We start from the raw sequence: 19,288 nt of genomic DNA, 5'->3' as shown, positions 1-19,288 counted from the left end.
TACCGACCAAATTTTTACTAATCCTTAATATCGTATATCAAAACAGGGGAAAGTAGTTTTTTTTATCATAATAATTACTTGTGGTGCATTGTGGATAGACAACACTAACGGTTCAAATATGTCGCAACACGAATTTCATTGTGGATGACAATGTTGTATCAGACATAATGGTTCTTTCTCGGTCAACCTACGTTGATAGTCATCGAATATCTCTTTACTACTCTTTCTCGATTTTGCCGTTGCTGCTCGGCCCTCTCGCGATCTTAGATTTGCTCTTCTTCTATCTTTTTCCGTTCATCGTCTGAACTCTCGTCGTGACTACTCTCTGAATTGTTTGACTGGACGCCACCTACAGAGCTCTTGTTGTTTCTCTCCCCGTGTAAGTATAATGTAAGTCTCGGAGTAATACGATTCTTTTATATGTTGAAAAAATGATAAAATTAGGCAGTCTCAACTTATTCATATTCATTTTTGCATTGTTTCGAATGAAAGATTGCTTGAAAAGTAGCAAAAATAGAGGATTCCCACTGGATGGTATTCATGTTTGAAAATAAATAATGCATAACATCTAAAATATTATCAAAATTATCGTTTCGGAATTTCAAAACATAATATAAGCTATCTTGAATTAGTAAAATAAAAGAATTAAAAAAAGAGATTTGATAAAAAATTAGAGGAATAAAAAAACCATGTGGGGTGTATGAAACATATCTTATGAATATATTTTTATTTATTAGAAAACATTTATACTTGAATTTTAATTGCGTGAGGCACATTTACACATTTTCTGGTGCACTGACGCGCATTAGTGAGTTAAAAATCTGACTTACATTTACATTTTGTGCCACAGTTTATGCATTTACACTATAAACGTCACGTATCGATATTTACATATTAAAGAATTCATCGCTGTTTAGAATTTAGATATAAACTCAAAATGGGCAAAATGATTATTTAAGTTATAAATACAGTAAAAAAATAAAATAAAACGTATGTGCATTCGATGACAGCATAATACCGTGAAAGTGATCGAATTTCGTCTCTATATTTGAATGAATTTTGACGTTTAGCATTCCTCAAACAAGAACTTTAAATTAAGACTCATTGCTTGTTAACATAACATCGCTGACATAGCCCTTTTGGCCTTTATAAAACTTTTTTCGAAATACATTATGTAATTCGAAGTAATTTTCTTCGTTGTCATCAGTTACTTTGTGGTTAGACAAGCTATTTATAGCCGTACCTACATCTGGAACATATTTTATTTGTTCTTCATGAACTATTTTTTTATGTTTCTTCGCGTTGCTCTGATCTGGAAATACTTCCTCCTGACTCGCGTTGCATTCATAGCCCTTTTGACCTTCGTGAACTATTCCACGATGATCTGCCAAATGCTGATTGGTTCCACACGCTTTTTGGCTTCCATGAATTCTTTTTTGATGAATTGTCAAGGACATTCTTCTTTTAAACGTTTTTTTGCACACATCGCATTCGTAGTCCCTTCGTCCTTCGTGAACTGTTCGCTCGTGTCTCATCAAACTGACCTTCTGCGTAAATGTTCGTTGGCACACATCGCACTCGTAGTCTTTCCGTCCTTCATGAACTGCTTTAGTATGAAGTTTTAAGTAATTTTTCAATGCAAACGTTTTTTTGCACATATCACATTGGTAGTCTCTCCGTCCTTCGTGAACATTTCTTTGGTGCACTATCAAGTTAAACTTCTGCGTAAACGATTGATGGCATACATCGCAAATGTAGTCTTTTTGTCTATAATGAACTGTTTTTTGATGTTGTTTCAAGTGATCCGAACGCAAAAATACTTTTTGGCACACATCACATTGGTAATCCTTTTGTCTTTTGTGAATTTTTTTATGCCTCATCAAGCCTTTGTGATATGCAAATACTTTTTGGCACACGTCGCATTCGTAGTCTCTTCGTCCTTCATGAACCGATTTTTGGTGTTCCTTCAATGCGTACAAACGTGTATGCGCTTTGTGGCACACGTCACAAACGTAGTTTTTTCTCTTTTCGTGAACAGTCTTATAATGTCTCGCTAAATTTTTCCCAGAAATAAATATTCTTCGACATACGTCACATGCGTAGTTTTTTTTTTCTTTATGAACAATTTTGTTATGATGCTTTACATCTAATACTTTCGCAAATGTTTGTTTGCTTACATCGTGTACATAATTTTTTCGTCCTTGGCGAACTGATTTTATATGTGTAGCCGAATTATCCTCTCTTTCGAATGTTTTTGGTCGTAAGTCGCTGGTATAATTATTTTCTTTGGTCCTATCCATTGTTGTTGTTCTTCGATGATCTCACTTGAATGTTTTACAACGTTTAGTTTCACAACTGATGATTAGTTATAGATAACTTACACAACTGAGGAATGTGACCGTCGGGTTAAAAGTCAAAATTACTAATTTGAAATATACATTTCACTACTAACTTTCAATAACTGACTCAAAAATATCATACTTATGTTTTCGTTTGTAACAAGTATTTGTTTTTGTTTATATTAAAAGTCAGAATTAACAATTATGTCGTGTCGTTCACTGAAAAAGTTTAGTTTACCTCAATACTCCTCGGAATATATTTGATTTCATTAGTATGTGACTTTTCCCCTTCCATCTTTACACTCCACTTTCTCTTTTGATTCATTAAAATCTAAGAGTCAAATTGTTACATTTTTATTGCATAATATTCTACTTTCATACGATGATTTAATGCTCATATTGAAATTTACGCGGTGCAGATTAGATACGAAAGTAATTATTGCAACGACGATGCATAGAGCTGTGTCGTGGCCATTCGTGTATTGTGCATACGAAAAGACGTATTCTCGCTCCGTCAATATGTCCGGCAGATATTCTCGCTTGTGCGTAGAAGTACTGTTCTGATGGTAGCTCGAGACAATAACAAAGCTTGAGAATCCCGAGAAATTAGGCGTCTGTCCACAACTCGGGTTCTAACGAATGAGCAGAAAGAGTGAACGGAAAATGATAATTATCTAACGGTCTCAACGTCAGACGCTGTAATGGTCGCATAAAATTATCAGAGCTAAGTAACTATTCCCGTCCACGTGGTAAATAGGTCTCGATATAGTGTTAGCGTCAAGACGATTACTATCTAGCGATCTCGACGATAACTGCTGTAATCGTCGTATAAAAATATCGGAAGTAGTCGACTGTCCTCAACTCGGGTTTTAACGAATGGACAGAAAGATTGAACAAAAAAATGATAATTATCTAACGGTCTCAACGTCAGACGCTGTAATGGTCGCATAAAATTATCAGAGCTAAGTGACTATTCCCGTCCACGTGGTAAATAGGTCTCGATATAGTGTTAGCGTCAAGACGATTACTATCTAGCGATCTCGACGATAACTGCTGTAATCGTCGTATAAAAATATCGGAAGTAGTCGACTGTCCTCAACTCGGGTTTTAACGAATGGACAGAAAGATTGAACAAAAAAATGATAATTATCTAACGGTCTCAACGTCAGACGCTGTAATAGTGGCATAAAATTATCAGAGCTAAGTGACTATTCCCGTCCACGTGGTAAATAGGTCTCAATATAGTGTTAACGTCAAGGCGATAACTATCAAACGATCTCTGCGATAACCTCTGTAATCGTCGTATAAAATTATTAGAAGTAGTCGTCTGTCCACAACTCGGGTTCTAACGAATGGACAAAAAGAGTGAACAGAAAAATGATAATTATCTAACGGTCTCAACGTCAGACGCTGTAATAGTTGCATAAAATTATCGGAGCTAAGTGACTATTCCCGTCCACGTGGTAAATAGGTCTCGATATAGTGTTAGCGTCAAGACGATTACTATCTAACGATCTCGACGATAACTGCTGTAATCGTCGTATAAAATTATTAGAAGTAGTCGACTGTCCACGACTCGGGTTCTAACGAATTTAATTGTGCAACTCGTCCAATCAAATAAACTAAAAGTTTCCATAATCTATGAGTAAGTTATTTTATTTTTCAAATGACTCCCAAATCTCGCTTGCAAACTTACAATTAACATAATTTCACTAAACTTGTATGTAAAGTATTTTAAAAACTTTTCAAAATTTTAATAATTCTAAGAGTTGATGGGTTGAGTGTTTTCCAGGGACAACCGTATAGTGAGTTAATGATAATTATTTCAAATAAATTATACAATTTATGTTGTCTTGGCTTACAGCCGTTTCGTGATCATGTCGTTACATTTATCAGTTACTTTCCTGGATACGTGGAATTCACACTATATCGATCATGAATATTCAATCAACCGCTACCTAATCTATAATCTATGACGTTCGCCTTGAAAAAAATACCATCTTCAACAGATATGAATAAAGTGGACATTGCTAAAAGAATTCGATAATCTTTATTTTTAAAACTTTTTTATTTAATAATTTTTTCTAGATTCTGACCCCGGATTCGAAAAGTACATTAAATTTTACGCGAGAAATGATGTCTGAAAATTTTTTCAAACAATTTCTAGTCGGTGTTATTCATCGCTATAAATGTTGTCCAAAAATGGTCATTTCAGGCGTTAAAGGGTTAATATTAAAATACATTTTTTGTCACCGATAGAGCAAAACATGACTTATTGATAATAAAGAAAACATTTAGAGCATCGATTTTTTAAGCTATGAATCAATGACCTCAAATAAATCATAAAATTATACTTGGAAAGAAGAAATTCAAAAAGCTTGTAAAAAATAAACTTGACGATAAGAGTATCTTCCATCGCATACCTCAATTTCATGCTTATTAAACTTTTCAAATATATTATATTTATACAATGCAGCGGCATCGACATGGCTTCTCTATCTTCAACATAATGATCACATTCCAAGACGAGCGAGAATAAAGTCGAGTCCTTTTGAAACATCGTCCCGGAAGCAGCAGCAGCAGCAGCGGCAGAAAATTCTTATGTACCCAAGCCATATCAATGCGCCCGAGAGAGCTCGAGCTCGGTAAAGCGCAAGGACGCGAGCGAGGCAACGATATACCGCGCCATTGCAAGCCCTCATCTTCTTCCTCTTCTTCGTCGTTGTCATCGTCATCGTTCTCGTCGTCGTCAAAGTTTCTTGCAAAGTTAAAGTTATAATTTCCCGCTGAATTTCGTACGCACGCACACATACAAAATTTGTATGTATAAGTTCGCGCTCGTTTTCTCTCTCTCTCTCTCTCTCTTCCCTTTTCATTGTTACGAGCCGAGTTTGTCTTATATCAAAAGGATTCGAGGCGAGAGACAGAGAGAGAGTCGGGCAACGTAGAGCATATATATATTTGCGCGCGCGCGTGCTCAGTGCTCGTCGAGGTGTTAAACGAATTTCGCCGGCGCCACACACATTGCTCGCGAAAGGTGGAAAGCCTCGAGAGCTGCCGCAGCTTTGGATGGGGGTCGGATGAAGAATACAACGCATATATACGCGCGCGCGGAAGGTGCAACTTTAGAAACGTGACAATTGCCCCCCGCGACCGAGCACTCTCGGCAGCAGCGGCAGTAGCAAAAGTACTACAGTAGTTTTGGTTTCAAGCGCGCTTGACTTTTTGACGCGCGCCGCACGAGTTTCAACGCGTATTTAACTCGTTGGGCGGGCTTGTAGTTGTACTTATTAACGCGAGCGTTAAATGTACGGATTCGTGCTCGTTAAGGAGAGGTTTGCTGTAGGGCTTGAATAAAAACTAGCTGCGCTTTATTTGGCGTAAATGTAACATTTATTTTTGGCATTTTTATTTTTGTTTTTCGTTACGACATTATAGATTTACACATATTTATTTCGAAACGAAACAACGAAGGAAACAACAGAATCGACGTATAGAGACTGAATATAAACTTCGAACGCGATACATTTTTATTTCTCGATACACACTTCGATTGAATTCTAGCGAAAAACTAGTAAAAAACTCATTTGAGGTGACAAAATTTATAAAAATGTTTCTTACACTCGAATACATCGTCACAATATAACTTATCGAAGTCTCAAGACAGAAAAATCGTTCGTTTTTTTAGTACATTATACGCAATTATGCGGCGAAGCATTCATACATTATCTTAAGAACTATTTACAACTTTGATTGAAAGTATTGGGCGACCTTGATCTTTCTCATTATGTTTGTATTTTTTTTTATCTTACAAAACAAAAATTTGCATCTTATCATCTATCACAATACATTGTAAATACCATCTTTTTGTAATTGTAACGCAAAAGTCGACTCTTTGGTGTACTTGGTGTATGTGTATAAATTTGTATTTTACAATTCACGTAAGACGCGTACATATTGCGAAAACAAAGAACAGGCCCAGAGACTAAATTTTAATCGATATCAAAAAATCGCTCGTCTCGATTATTTCACAAAAACACATGTCGTATACCATAATATGATACATTTAAATGTACATTATAAAAATATTTGGCACGAGTACTTTGAGGGTGGAGGGCTGGGTGGACAATGGTAACAATGGCACGTACAGCGAGTGCTATTACACGAAAGGAACGCAACGGAACTACATGTATCGTAAAAGTGAGAAAGAGCGTAAACGTGAGCACGTCATAATACGTAAGCGCGAAGGATAAAAAAGAGGAAAACAAAAAGGAAAAATCGTCTTACTTTGTACGATATACATCGATGCAAGTACAGCCAACGATCAAAAGACATTTATGTATTTTCACTTTTTTTTTTATTTTGGGTTTTGATCAAAAAATTATCTCTTACGTATAGTATAATATACGAAACTGTTCGATTATTTACCTATACACACCGTAATTAATGTTACACGATAGTTTTTTTTTTGTTATATTTCTATGAATTTTATTTAACGAGTAGTGTCGTTTCTGCAGGACAATACGAACTGTACTGATTATTAATTATATAGAAATCACAGCCATAGCTTTGAATACGAAATTTTAGATTCGTACTTGTTTCTTTTTAAGATCTGCTCTTATAATTTATACGGTAATTCACATTTATATATTGAGAAGAAAATTCATTATTTCTTATTTTTTTCAAAGAAAAGTCTCCCTGTTATTCTACTTATAACTACATAGACATCGAGTCAAAAATGTTTTGAAGAACAAAAAGAGGAGGGTATAGAAAGCCGTACGTACTTACAGGCGTATTTGTAAAGCACTAAACGATTTCGTACTACGACGATGTAAAAAATAGAGGGGACGGGTAGAGGCTAAAAAAGAGAGAGAGACAGAGAGAAAAAAATGTCAAACAAGGATTTGTCTGAATTCGAAAAGTATCCGACCTCGTAGGGCGACGAACGCGCGACATCGATTTTTATACCTTCTTCTACGATCTACCCTACGTTACACATATAGATATAACTATACACGACTGTCTAACGTCAAGGAACACAATCGCACATCTTGTCTCCTCTCGTGAATCTTCCGACTTTTTCCCTTTTTTTCCTTTGTTTTTTTTTCGTTTCACTGTTATATAGCTGCCCATTTCTATTCTCGTGCGCTCCTCGGAGCTCCCCGAACGATCGAGGAGCTCGAGAACTGTTGAGCTTTTAAACGGGTATAACGGAGTACCGCATCCATTTGGCTAGAAAATAAGAAACATTAGAATCGCAGGGAAAACAACGAAAAAAAAAAGTACAGACACACAGATGTACGATTGTGCACTCGATCGAATAGATGCTTACAAGTACATAAGTTTAAAAACAGTGACTATTCCATATAGAGACCCGCGTGCAGCCGACGAACGAAATGCGCGTCGTGTCGCGGTTTTTACTTTTTTTATTAATTCAAAAAATCGCGACAATCGGCACATTGCGTCGCGTCGTCGAAGAAAGCGTGCATCGTCGTGCAAAGGGCCTGTATACAAGCTACCGGCTAAGTTGTTAGGAGGGACCGTGATATCGGACGTGTTTTATTTTTCAATATACTTCATCTTAATAGATTCATTTTTCTATAATAGATTTTTTTTCATTTAAAATTTTCGTTTAACTTTTAGTGGTTTTTTATTTTCGCTTCCAGCATATGTATAGGATAATTAGAGGCTTAATACAATTGTACGTGCGTCGATTAAGAATCGCGAAGAGGATCGCGAGAAGAGACGTTTTTTGTCCTAATCTAATCGAATTATAGCTCGGTCAAGGTATATTTTTTGTTTTTCATTTATCTCATTCGAATGATAATTTGTTTAACATCACTTACGGTTACGTTTTCTACAGCGACAAGCGACTAAGTAATTTTTCTTTATTTTTTTTTTCTTTGTTGCACTTCGACAATTAACGATTAAAAAACTAGCTCCGCGATCGATTCGAGGAAAATTAATCGGGCGTCTGACCTTTTTTCTATCAATATGCAATTTATATTAGTCATTCGACGTTTCTGTCCGGCGAGGGATTCGATCGCGCGACGCGAGCGCGCGGCTGAGCCTCGCTCGGCTTGACGAGTGAATTTTTCAACTATTTCTCTCGGTGTTGACCCTGTTTCGCGCGCAAAAAAAAAAGCATCCGTAATTTTTATACTCGCACAAAAAATAGATATCGAGTCCGATTTGAAATTTTCATAACACATCGATTATTTCGCCTACGCCGTTACTTAGTTATGCTGAATTAATGCAGGTAAAAAAACGATTGCACTACCCGACTTGATTTACATACAGACACGTATATCGTATATATATTTTTGCGCCAGAACCTGGACTAAGCTTTGATTTTGCATATTTTAATTCAATTTCATCTAAGCGCGCGCACACGTACACACGAGTGTACGTTTGCATCGTGCCCGATGTATATATTAATGTAAATATATATTGCACCAAGTCACTGCCTGAAATGACTTTAGACAAAGTCGTTGTACCTCACATTTAATTTTGTAATTATCGTTGAACAATGATATTAACAAAAAAACAAAAAAGAAAGAAAAATTTGGCTACTCAAGGGAAGGATGCTAATTCGTACAAAAAGTATGGCAGTTTTCGTCTTACTTTTAAAAAATAGAGAAAAAACCCAACTACAGAGTCGTTTATATTTTGTTCGTTTGGTTTTTTTTTGGTTTGTTTTCTACATCGTAGCAAAAATAAATCGGTCTTCGTACATAGATATTTTTATATATTACAACCGTATATCACGCGATGCGCAGACTATTTCGAGAAATGTACAATATATTTTAAAATTTGATCCTGCAGCGTGCGCGCGCGAGAGCAAAAAAATTCGTTCAACGTTTATGTGCACACGTAGTATAATTGCATAAATCGCACGATTTTGTAATCGAAAGTTTCACGATGATAATTAAGTACGCATTGTAATATATATACGGCGTTTTTATAGGAAAAAATTGCAATATATTTGAAATGTACACAGGAATGAATATCTTTGTCGCTTTTTTTTTTCAACGAGTTTTTTCGCTCGTTTCCGTTTCCGGATTACATCGATCATGCTTCGATGTACTTAAACTTTATAATTATGCACAATAATTTATTTTTCTTGAAATATATATATCTTATGATCTAATACTTTGGTAAAGAATCGCAGGATAAATCCCGAAATTTACCCTTTGTGTAATAGCTTTGCGCTCCTTTGATTATACAATTTTTCCTTTCTCTTTCTCTTACTATAATTATTAATTCATATTTTTATTATTCATTCTTAAATAATCGCGTCGCATAAATCCGACACGAAGATCTATACGATTACGTTCGTAGTTTTTCCGCTCGTTAATTTACTTTTTTTTCTCTTCTTAAATTTTTTAAAGCTATAATGGACGTTTTGGTCTGTCACGGGGTGCCTCCGCCTTTTTCATTTAGATGCGACAGAATACACAAGTGATTTTGGTATGATACATAATAATGGCCGTTATTATCATTTTTTGTTTGTCTTGGCAAACATCCTGATAAAAATGCTATACATTTTATGATCCATTTTTAATAATCACACTTTTTTTGAACAATCATTTTATACTTTGCCTCTTGCAGATCAATAGATCAATGATACTTTAAATGAAAGTAAACGGTAATTTCTCGGTCATCAGGTAATTAACGTTGAGCATTTCTACCAGGAACATGAATTCATAAAGAAGGAAATCAGACCTTCGCCTCGTATCAATGTACAATTCCTCCACAACAGTCGTAAAAAATTACAAAAAGCCAAAAAAAGAAAATATAGAATTATAATGAAAACAAAAAGAGAAACGAAAAAAAAAGTAGACGCGAGATCTCGCCTGGGCGAAATTGCGAGAGCTCTCTCGCGCCGGTGTTGGCTATTTGTTCATTTCTCCTGTACATTGTCGAGTTCGCTTGCTCGCGTGCGGCCATTCATATTTCGAAGCTTTGTAAATCTCTGATGAAAAAAAAAAAAAAAAAACACGCTCTCAGTTTTTATCAATAAATTGCAGTCAGGTAGCACACGTAGACCCACACACACACACACAGACGCACACAGACTCACGGACATACGCGCGTGCACACGAGGCGCTTTAATAATACAATATATATATCTATAGATATATAGGACGGCGAACAATAATCCGATTACCAATCGTTATTATACACGCGCTCGCTTATACTCGCGCGCGCGGAAAACTCGTTTTCACGCACAATCAACATGTTTGAACAATGCGAGAGAGAGAGAGAGAGAGAGAGAGAGAGAGAGAGAGTATAATCGAATGGGGGATTTTTGTAATTCAACGTCGCTCGCTCGCTCGCGCGAAAAGAAAAAGTTAATTTTACCCCTTGTTGTACGCGACTCGGATGTATGGAACGAAGTATAAAAAAAAAAAAAAAAAACATTATTTTTTCCCCCATTTCACGTACAGAGCACACACAGTCGATCGGTTAGCGCGCGCATTATTAATCCATACTACGTATACGCTTCGAGGCCGCAGCCACCGCGCGCTACGCCAAAATAAAAGAAAAGTAATCGAATAAAATTGTGTAATCACAAACGTGTACGCGTCTCCTTTATCTCTCGCTTCGTTCGTTCATTCATTTTTTTTAAATTTCATTTCGGTATAGTCTTTCGTTGCAATTTTCACGAAATCGTAAACGACGACCTCGTATAGGTGTATAACGTAATCATCATCGGGTCGGCGGCGGCGGAGGCGTGGACGGGCAGCAGTAGCACTAGGTCGGGCTCGGGTCCTCGTAGGCTTTCTCGTAGTCGCGCCGCCTGATCACGGCGAAGTGCGTCATCTGGAAGGTGTTGGTCTTCTTGCAGCCGCGCTCCAGAGTGCCGGTCATGCTGTAGCCCATGTTGAAGTCGCTCGACGAGACGTTGGACGTCAGGAACAGCTGCGCCGTGAGAACACAAAAGAACGACGAAGATTATATAGAGCGTGCAAAATCAATTCTCTCATGGGCTATATAGAGAGGTATAGATAAGATACGTGTACGTGTGAGTATATGTGCGTGTATAACAATGGTCAATGGGGTTACTATGCGCGTTCTAGGATACGGGGACAAGCCACAGGAGCAGCAGCAGCAGCAGCAGCAGCAGCCGTGTAATCGAGTCTCGCTTGACCCATTAAACGCTCTCGGGATCGTATAAAGCGCACACACACACAGTGCAGTGAATGGCAGCGAACTTCCCGAACGCAGCAGCAGCACACCCTATTATCCATAACTCGGAGAGGTACGCAAGTGAGAGAGAGAGAGAGAGAGAGAGCCGATACAAGGGAAATTTCGAGTGGACTAACGATAAGAGCGTGTANCCCCCCCCCCCCCTGAGGCGAGAGAGAGAGAGAGAGATTGCATCGAGTCTGCTGCAGAAGGGCGTTAACGCCCCCCTTGCGTGGGTGCTGCACACCGTATTACGTATAGCTGTATAAGCAGGCGCTTCTGAATACAGAAGCTCGTTATATTGTATGTATATAGGGGGAAAGAGAGAGAAAAGGAGCTGTAGAGAAGATTCTTTCACTTTTATGCCACGCGCGTAAGAGGCAAGTATAACATGTTCGAAAAGAGCCGCTGCTGTTCACGCGATATCTATTAGAATAATGACTTTCCGTCGCGCGAGCGGATATGACACACGCTCGAACGAGCTTCTAAATTTTTTCTTTTTTCATTTGCTTCTTTTTGCAAAGGATAAAAGAGCTGGGTGTGTAATATCTCCTTCGTTCGGCAGCGATAACGTCGCGAGCGAGCTCTTTCAAAAATTGTAAGCCCTCCCTATACTCGCGATCGGCATGAGAGTACACCTTATATTATAGGCTTCTCCTTCTTTATGGAGTTATGATTACGCGCGCAGCATTGTCGTGTATCCGCGTATAGAAATTTGCGAAGCGACGATCGGGTGCACCCCCTGGCCGGAACGATCGACGCGCGTCCAAGTCGCGAGCGAGAGGATTTAACGTATCCCGTCTCTGCGTAAGTGCGGGATCGGCTATGGTCGAAAGGAAAAAAATTGAAAAGGCAAACTGGTCGAGTGGTTTTAATGGTGTAGTTACTGATCTCTATATATGTGCATGAGTGTGTATTTGTGCATTTGTTAGCTGTTGATTTAAAATACATACCTTGAAATCGGCATCGATGGTCTGCCTCTTGAAAGAGCCAATTATGTAGAGAGTGCCCGTGCCCGTGTCGACCATTTTCGCTTGTGTACTGTATCTGCGAACAATCGGAAGCGAAAGAGAGAAGTTTAGTAAAAAAAACATTGATTACGAGTCAGTTCGATTGTGATTATTATTTTTCTTGTTTCGTAAAATAAAAGAACTGAAACAATTACGTCTTATACATAAGCTACGACTAAGGCTTTTCGAGAGTATTTATTCTCCCACACACACACTTGGGCTTCTGTACTAAATGCATATAGAACGTGTACAAAGAGCTTGACGCTCAAAATTATACTACACAATGCCAAGAGAGTAAACGGACTTGAAAGCTTGTCTCTCTCTCTCTCTACTTTCGCTCGCTCGAGTGCCATAGTGTAGTTTCGAGTACTTATGGACTATGAATGCGCCGTCATCGATAAAGCGCCTCTGTGTGTGTGCGTGTGCCTATTCAACAGCGCGCGGCAATCGTCGCCGTGCATCGCATTGATTTAAAGAGTAACAACTCTCCGTGTATACATCACCAAAGCGAGAAAGGGAGAGAGAGAGAGAGAGAGAGAGAGAGAGAGAAAATGGAAGGAAAAGAAAGAGCTTTTACGCCGGATGAAACGAAACAATCGACACTGAATAAACGCAGCGAAACTCTTTCAATGATTAACTGTCTCGGTGTCAAAGGCGACACTCGCAGCTCTGCTTGACGTTAATAAATCGAATCGATGCGCAATTCATAATTTTTACGTATTTTTGGGTAAAATATCGTTATATTTAATAATACACAAAAATTTACGTAAATAAACGAGAATTTTTTCAGATTGACGAGGATGGAATGAGCCGACGATGCATCGTCGACGATCACAGTGGTAGGAATAGTATTAAAAATGCATTAAATCTCAGTGTCAAGCGTATGAGGCACCAATCGAAAATCTAGACATAGTTTTAGATTCGGAAAACCATGAGGAATCCAAAACTGTTTCCCTTTTTTATTTAGCTATAACCATCCGTAGGGGAGACCGGGGTGTGTTGGCATACGAGGTAAGTTGGCACACCGCATATTTCTCCTTATCAGCTACTTGAAAAGAGATGGCGCTATCATTAATTGAAACACTCTATTATGATGGAAGTTTGTACAGAAAATCAGTTTCGAATCAGTGTTGAGCACCGAAGCAGGTGTGATCGAAATATTTCCACAGCCCGAGGAGAATATTAAATTCTACGAAAACTTCGATTATTTTTCCATCGAATAAAGTAATCGTGATAATTTTGTTTCTATTATATTAAGATACCTCATGAGTAATGTACCGAAGTGTTGAATTAGTGTTCGAATAATGCCCTTTGTTATTAAGTGTTTTTTTATAATGTCGGAGTGATCAGGGCATATTGACACTAAAATTCTGGGGGACATTGGCACATATTTTTTGTCGAAAAATTTTTTTTTTCAAAATGGTCCGCAATTATATTAGAAAAACAAACAGAACTAGTGCGACAAAAGAAGACATACTTCGTGCGATAAAAAGTATACGATATTAAAAAGCTAAAATATGTGCAGTTTCGAGCTTCTACAGTTGTAAATGCTGAGGGACTGAATTTTATATAACAAAATTACATATGACATCAGTGTAATATTTGTTTCAGCCTTATGATATTAATAATAGTAGCTTCAATGAGTATCGCAATAAAACTATATTTCAATGAGTTTTTTTGTGGAGTCGTCCAAATTATTATTGGGATAATCGGCAGTAGCACACAAAAATAGGGAGTATGTTTAGCGTTTTATGTCTGATACTACACGTACACTAGTATAGGTATATATGAACACAGGTTTTCGTAATTCGCGTGCCTCTATTATATATTAGGATACACGGATGTTGCTAAAAAAGTATACAGCACTCCATCAGCCCCCAAACAATGCTATGTAAAATTTTCAGATCGATTGGTTTATGCCTGCATGAGTTATCGCAGTTAGAGTAAAACATCGGAAATTAGCAATATCGAATTTAGTTGCTTCAAATTTATTGGTCATGACGTTAAATTCATTAAATGTTAAATAAAAAATAATTCAGAGTAAAATGAACTCCAAATAAAACGCTATTTTTATTGTGCTAACTTGCCCCAAAGCTTTGCCAACTTACCCCCCGCAGGGGCAAATTGACACTTGTGTCTTCACTACATAAAAATGCCTAAACAGGGAAGAAATATTTTTTGATTGAGATAAAAGTACATACATACAGTTAGGTCTGTACAAGCTCTATTTATCCGTGAAAAAAATTTATAGATAAAAACTTAATATCGATTAAAAAACAACCGTTGTTTAAAAGTAGTGCCAACACACCCCGGTCTCCCCTACTGTACGAACAATGATAGGAGCGTAAGAATGATGATTTTATTTAAAATTTGTTTTTACGAAAATTAGTCGCTGAAATAGATCACTCCGATTATATTCAATAATAATTATCTTTAGAATGGGTTTTGCGTGCCATTGTGATGAATAGATGTCAAAATAAGTGTTACAAGAAGTTCTTGGATATGAAAAAAATAAATTTTAATTTTTTATAAAATATTATTAACATAAGTTAATGAAATTTAACTAAATTGATGAACATTCCTCATTGGATCGATGATTATCGTCAGTTTTTCTCATCGAGAAAGTGAATGAAATGTTTTGACAAAATCAAATTAAGCAATTTTTATAAAAAAATTGATTTAAACAATTTTAATACTATTTTTAATACTATTCCGACCACTGTGCGATGGTCTCAAAAACTCGATACTCCATTATAAAAACTGTAGAATCGGTAAGAATCGTGTACTTCAAAATATAGCATAAATTATCGGATTCTCAAAAAGAAATTTTCGATTCAAATTTCGAGACGGTACATGCTGCGCACTGCGACGCTTGCATCGCAGCTCGCGCGCAGACGCAGTCGATCCAAGTTTTTTTGGTGAAAGTAGCCTTCGCAAGTACAACGACCACGTTTTTTTTCTCTCGTGGTGTGGTGTGCGTTAGTTGGTGCCGACTCTGCCACTGTCAATTGCGACCTCGTGTTCGTGCGGTCTAACCACATTTTTTTTTCCTCGTGTCATAGAGAAAAAGTATCGTCGCGTGTCAGTACATATTACGACGCGGCAGCGATTGCAATAAGTGATTTAAAAGTGAAAAATATCTTTATTTGTGTGGGTAAACGCAAAAAACGATGTCTACGCCGAAGGACCAACGAATACTGAAAAAATTTAAGTGCTTACGAGACAAGGTTAATTGGAATATCGAAGAAGAACGATGTAATTTTCTCGTTCAACTCCATGTACTCGATGATTCCGATATTACGATTCCCGCGATTAATCTCTTTTTGCATCCCGAAGATATTCAGCGTCTTCTGTGGGACTCCATAACTTACGAGCACGAAGTGTTTGGTTATCATCCAGGCAATGGCTTTATTGAATGGGCCGCTATAGAAGGCTACAAAGACGAGCCTGCAGTTGACCAGAATGGAATTATATCGCCACGTCGCGCCACACTGATACATCACGCGGTTAAAAACTGCGAGATTAAATCCCGTCCCTGGATTATACTGTTCGCTCACCTTTTTGAAATATACAATAGGTTTGATGTAAATTACACCGACGAGTCAGGCTACACGCACTTTCATGCGGCCTGCCAGTTTAGCTGCGACGAAGCCGTTCGAGGATTTCTCGAGCAAGGACAGGATCCCAATTGTATCTGGGCGGAAACGGGTGATTCGGCACTACACATTGCCTTAAAATATGCAGTATTGATCAGTGATGTAATGGAGATGCTGCTGAGAGCAGGCGCCAATCCAAATTCAGCCAATAACGAAGGCTCGACACCTCTGCATATCCTGGCCCAACAAGACTTCGATGGTGAGATGTTAGAGCGATTCCTTCGAATCAATAGCGAATTGAATCGGTCGGTGCAGATCAACGCCCGTGACAAGTTGGGTAATACGGCGCTTCACTTGGCCGCGGATCAGAAGACGTTGGAGGTGCTGCTGAAAACGGGAGCCGATCCGAACGTGGCCAACGACGAGGGAATAACTCCTCTGCATATTATTTGCCAACGTTGTAACTGCTTTGCGGAATTCTTCTTGAAAATCAACGACGAGCTCGATCAGCGAGTGCTGATCGACGCCCGCGACAAGTTGGGCAGGACACCCCTTCAATGGGCGGTGGCGCGTGGATTGCCGTACGTAGTCGAGAGTTTGCTGAGTTGTGGCGCCGATCTGTCGACCTTCGTACTTCCCACTTCGGATGAGTTCGACGAGCGCTTCGAGCCGAGGCTTCGACGTGGCCCAAAGATTTGGTATGGATTACCATGTGGCCTTCTAGTCATCATCGAGAGCCTAGAGAAAAGGGGATACGAGCTAGACCGAAGCGACGCCATGATAATTATGAAATTATTCAACAAGTACAAATTGTTCGAGGTGCTGGAGGATTTTGACGAGCTTTGGTACGAGGACGAGAAGCTCGCGAACGAAGCGAGAGAGAAAATTATAAAATCGGACTTGTCGCTCTACGATCTAATCCATTCGCGACCCCGAGACGCGGCGAAACGACTGACGTACGAAGACTGCTACTCGTTAGCGAGAACAGGTGATAAGGCTTGTTTTAGGCACGCGTGCGAGATGACGTCGAGAAAATTTTTCCGGCGCTGGGCACTGGATCCTTTCATGGAGCTAATACACTATCGACTGCCGATTCTCTGCTGCGACATGATCGTCGAGAAGCTGCCGAACAGAGATTTGTATAACATTTGCTTGGCGGCCGAAGACCAAACCGATAAGGACGTTAAAATAAATGTGATAACAAATGTAAAAAAATGTAATAATGAAAGACCCGTCAGAGCTCGAAAAGCTCCAAAAAGGCTGCAAATTGAATGGTGAAAATAAACGATGTACAAGGAGTTAATAATATGATGATGTATAGGATATTTGTTAATAAGCATATTTTCAATATTTTTTTATGTCTGTTTTCATTCAATTGTGTATATTCTTCGTGCAATTCTAATAAATGAATAAACTAAAAAAAATTACTTTTTCACATCTCTTAGATATTCTTTTTCGTTATAGATTTAAAAAAATTATTGATTTAATTTTTCATAAATACTTTTCAGTTAGTTACAAGATTCGGCAGTGAGCGTCGAGTCCACTGACGCAGCCTCGATTCTCACCATCTTACTTTGCGAAGAATTTAATTTGATGCAACATAACGCGCATATTTCATTTCAGAATGCACACTATAGTACTTGCGAACTACATTACGATATGGTTGTTTATGCAACAAGTGCTTAAAAGGCGTTTTTGGGCACGAGTGTCGGTCATGCCGGCACGATCTAAAATAATAGTTTTCAGACTTTCTCTCATTCACTTTCGAATTTGAGGCTCTTTTCTTTCCGAGTGAACTGGAAGAAATGATTTTTCTAACTCTGGCATTTTTCCAAAGACCTAGTACACTGCACTAAGTCAAAAAAGTGTCAAGTCATCACGTCCGCCTAATAGTCAGATGTTCATGGTTATACACTCTCTTTTTATTAGGAAGCTAAAAAGATATGACTTAAACTTGCCACAACGTTAATCAGTTTACAATCTAAAATAACAGTATCTTTCACTTCGAAACATGTATGCCATTTTTATACCCGCAGTGGCTATTCTGGCTCAGGACAGCAGCAAGATCATTTTGGCCTATTATTCTCAAAAATAGAGGATCTGATCAGCTTAACTTCTATATGGATGAACGAGTGCTAAAACTTTGAATCATTCGAGCTGATTACGATAGCAGCAAATAATAAGCGAAATACGCCGAGAATTAAGCATCGGTCCGTAACCGCGAAATTTTTCAACTCTCAACGGTAGAGCATACGTCTCGATTCTCCTCCTCTTACTCATTTTTTTTTCTTCTCTTCGTGTAGCGAATCGCGTCCTGGAAAATAGCACGGCGCACGAGTGCACCCGAGCAAAGCTCGAGCAACGCGTGCTGCTTAATTCGATGCAAAAGCTCGACTCGCGCGTACACGTGTACGAGCACGAGCTTAATATCTATGTACACGCACGTTGCCAAAGGTGTAATACGTACTTATAAAGTAGCTTTTACGAGAACTTCCTTTTCATTAAAATTTTAAACCAAAACCTTCGTGTGCGTGCGTCCCTCGTGCGTGTGTACGTTCGTGCGTGTGTCTACACGTCGAGGATGCGAGTAGTAGTAGTAGTAGCGCATTATAACGTTGACCGAAGCCGGTGAGAAAAGAGCCATAAAATTAATCCACCGACCCGCGATGCGTATACAGGTATATATGACGCGCAAGTGTGCCGTTGCCGATACAGAGCTTTCTCGCAACAATTAGCTGCTGCTGCTGCTGTTGTCTCGCGTTGCGCGCGACATATGCCGACTGCTCTGCCCCTCTCGTCGCTCGTCGTGTATTCCGACGGGATCCGCTGCTCTCTTAAAGCTCATATACAAACACATATACACACGCGCACTTTTATGCGTACGGCGTTGTTTTATCATTACCTGCCTCGCTCGGTCGCGAGCGCAAGAAAATATCACCGCTTCCGCGTTCTTATCCGTTTCTATTACATATATTTACATTTTTATGCAAATTGGAAAATCGAGAGTCACGGATGCGCATGCATGCTAATGCGATACGAACGTCTGTGGCTCTGTATGTGTGTGCATGTTTGTAGGGAAGCAAGCGATTCATTATTATGTGTGCGGCATGTGTTGGCAATCAAGAATATGTACAGTTCTACGTGCGTCGCA

At 38.6% G+C, this 19,288-nt stretch overlaps 2 protein-coding genes across 2 annotated transcripts in view; both read right to left on the bottom strand.

Moving 5' to 3' along the window:
- Positions 1–710: 710 nt before the first annotated feature.
- LOC106659208 (zinc finger protein 525-like) lies at positions 711–2,444 on the bottom strand. Its single transcript, XM_023459013.1, has 2 exons — positions 1,821–2,444; positions 711–1,646 (listed from the first exon to the last, which is right to left on the bottom strand). The coding sequence occupies exons 1-2, from the start codon at positions 2,298–2,300 to the stop codon at positions 1,095–1,097; spliced, it is 1,032 nt and encodes a 343-aa protein (XP_023314781.1). The 5' UTR covers positions 2,301–2,444; the 3' UTR covers positions 711–1,094.
- Positions 2,445–6,806: 4,362 nt separating this feature from the next.
- LOC106659210 overlaps positions 6,807–19,288 on the bottom strand; it is a 59,375-nt gene continuing 46,893 nt past the window's right edge. Inside the window, exons 5-6 of the mRNA XM_023459022.1 lie at positions 12,485–12,578; positions 6,807–11,264 (exon numbers count right to left, since the gene is read on the bottom strand). Coding sequence (XP_023314790.1) covers positions 11,097–11,264; positions 12,485–12,578 — 262 coding nt within the window. The 3' untranslated portion in view covers positions 6,807–11,096. The remainder of the gene's footprint in view (positions 11,265–12,484; positions 12,579–19,288) is intronic.

This window comes from Trichogramma pretiosum, unplaced genomic scaffold (genome assembly GCF_000599845.2).
Source record: "Trichogramma pretiosum strain Unisexual culture from Peru unplaced genomic scaffold, Tpre_2.0 scaffold73, whole genome shotgun sequence".
In the NCBI taxonomy this organism is placed as follows: domain Eukaryota; kingdom Metazoa; phylum Arthropoda; class Insecta; order Hymenoptera; family Trichogrammatidae; genus Trichogramma; species Trichogramma pretiosum.
The sequence above is the reverse complement of the archived record's forward strand: the minus strand, read 5'-3'. Positions and strand labels throughout refer to the sequence as shown.

What these genes read in the sequence shown, in the direction of transcription:
- LOC106659208 (XM_023459013.1), bottom strand. Translation starts at nt 2,300, where the DNA reads ATGGATAGGACCAAAGAAAATAATTATACCAGCGACTTACGACCAAAA. An exon ending in AATGTGATGTGTGCCAAAAA is followed by an intron (nt 1,647 to 1,820) that starts GTATTTTTGCGT and finishes ATGTGCAAAAAA; the next exon opens with ACGTTTGCATTGAAAAATTA.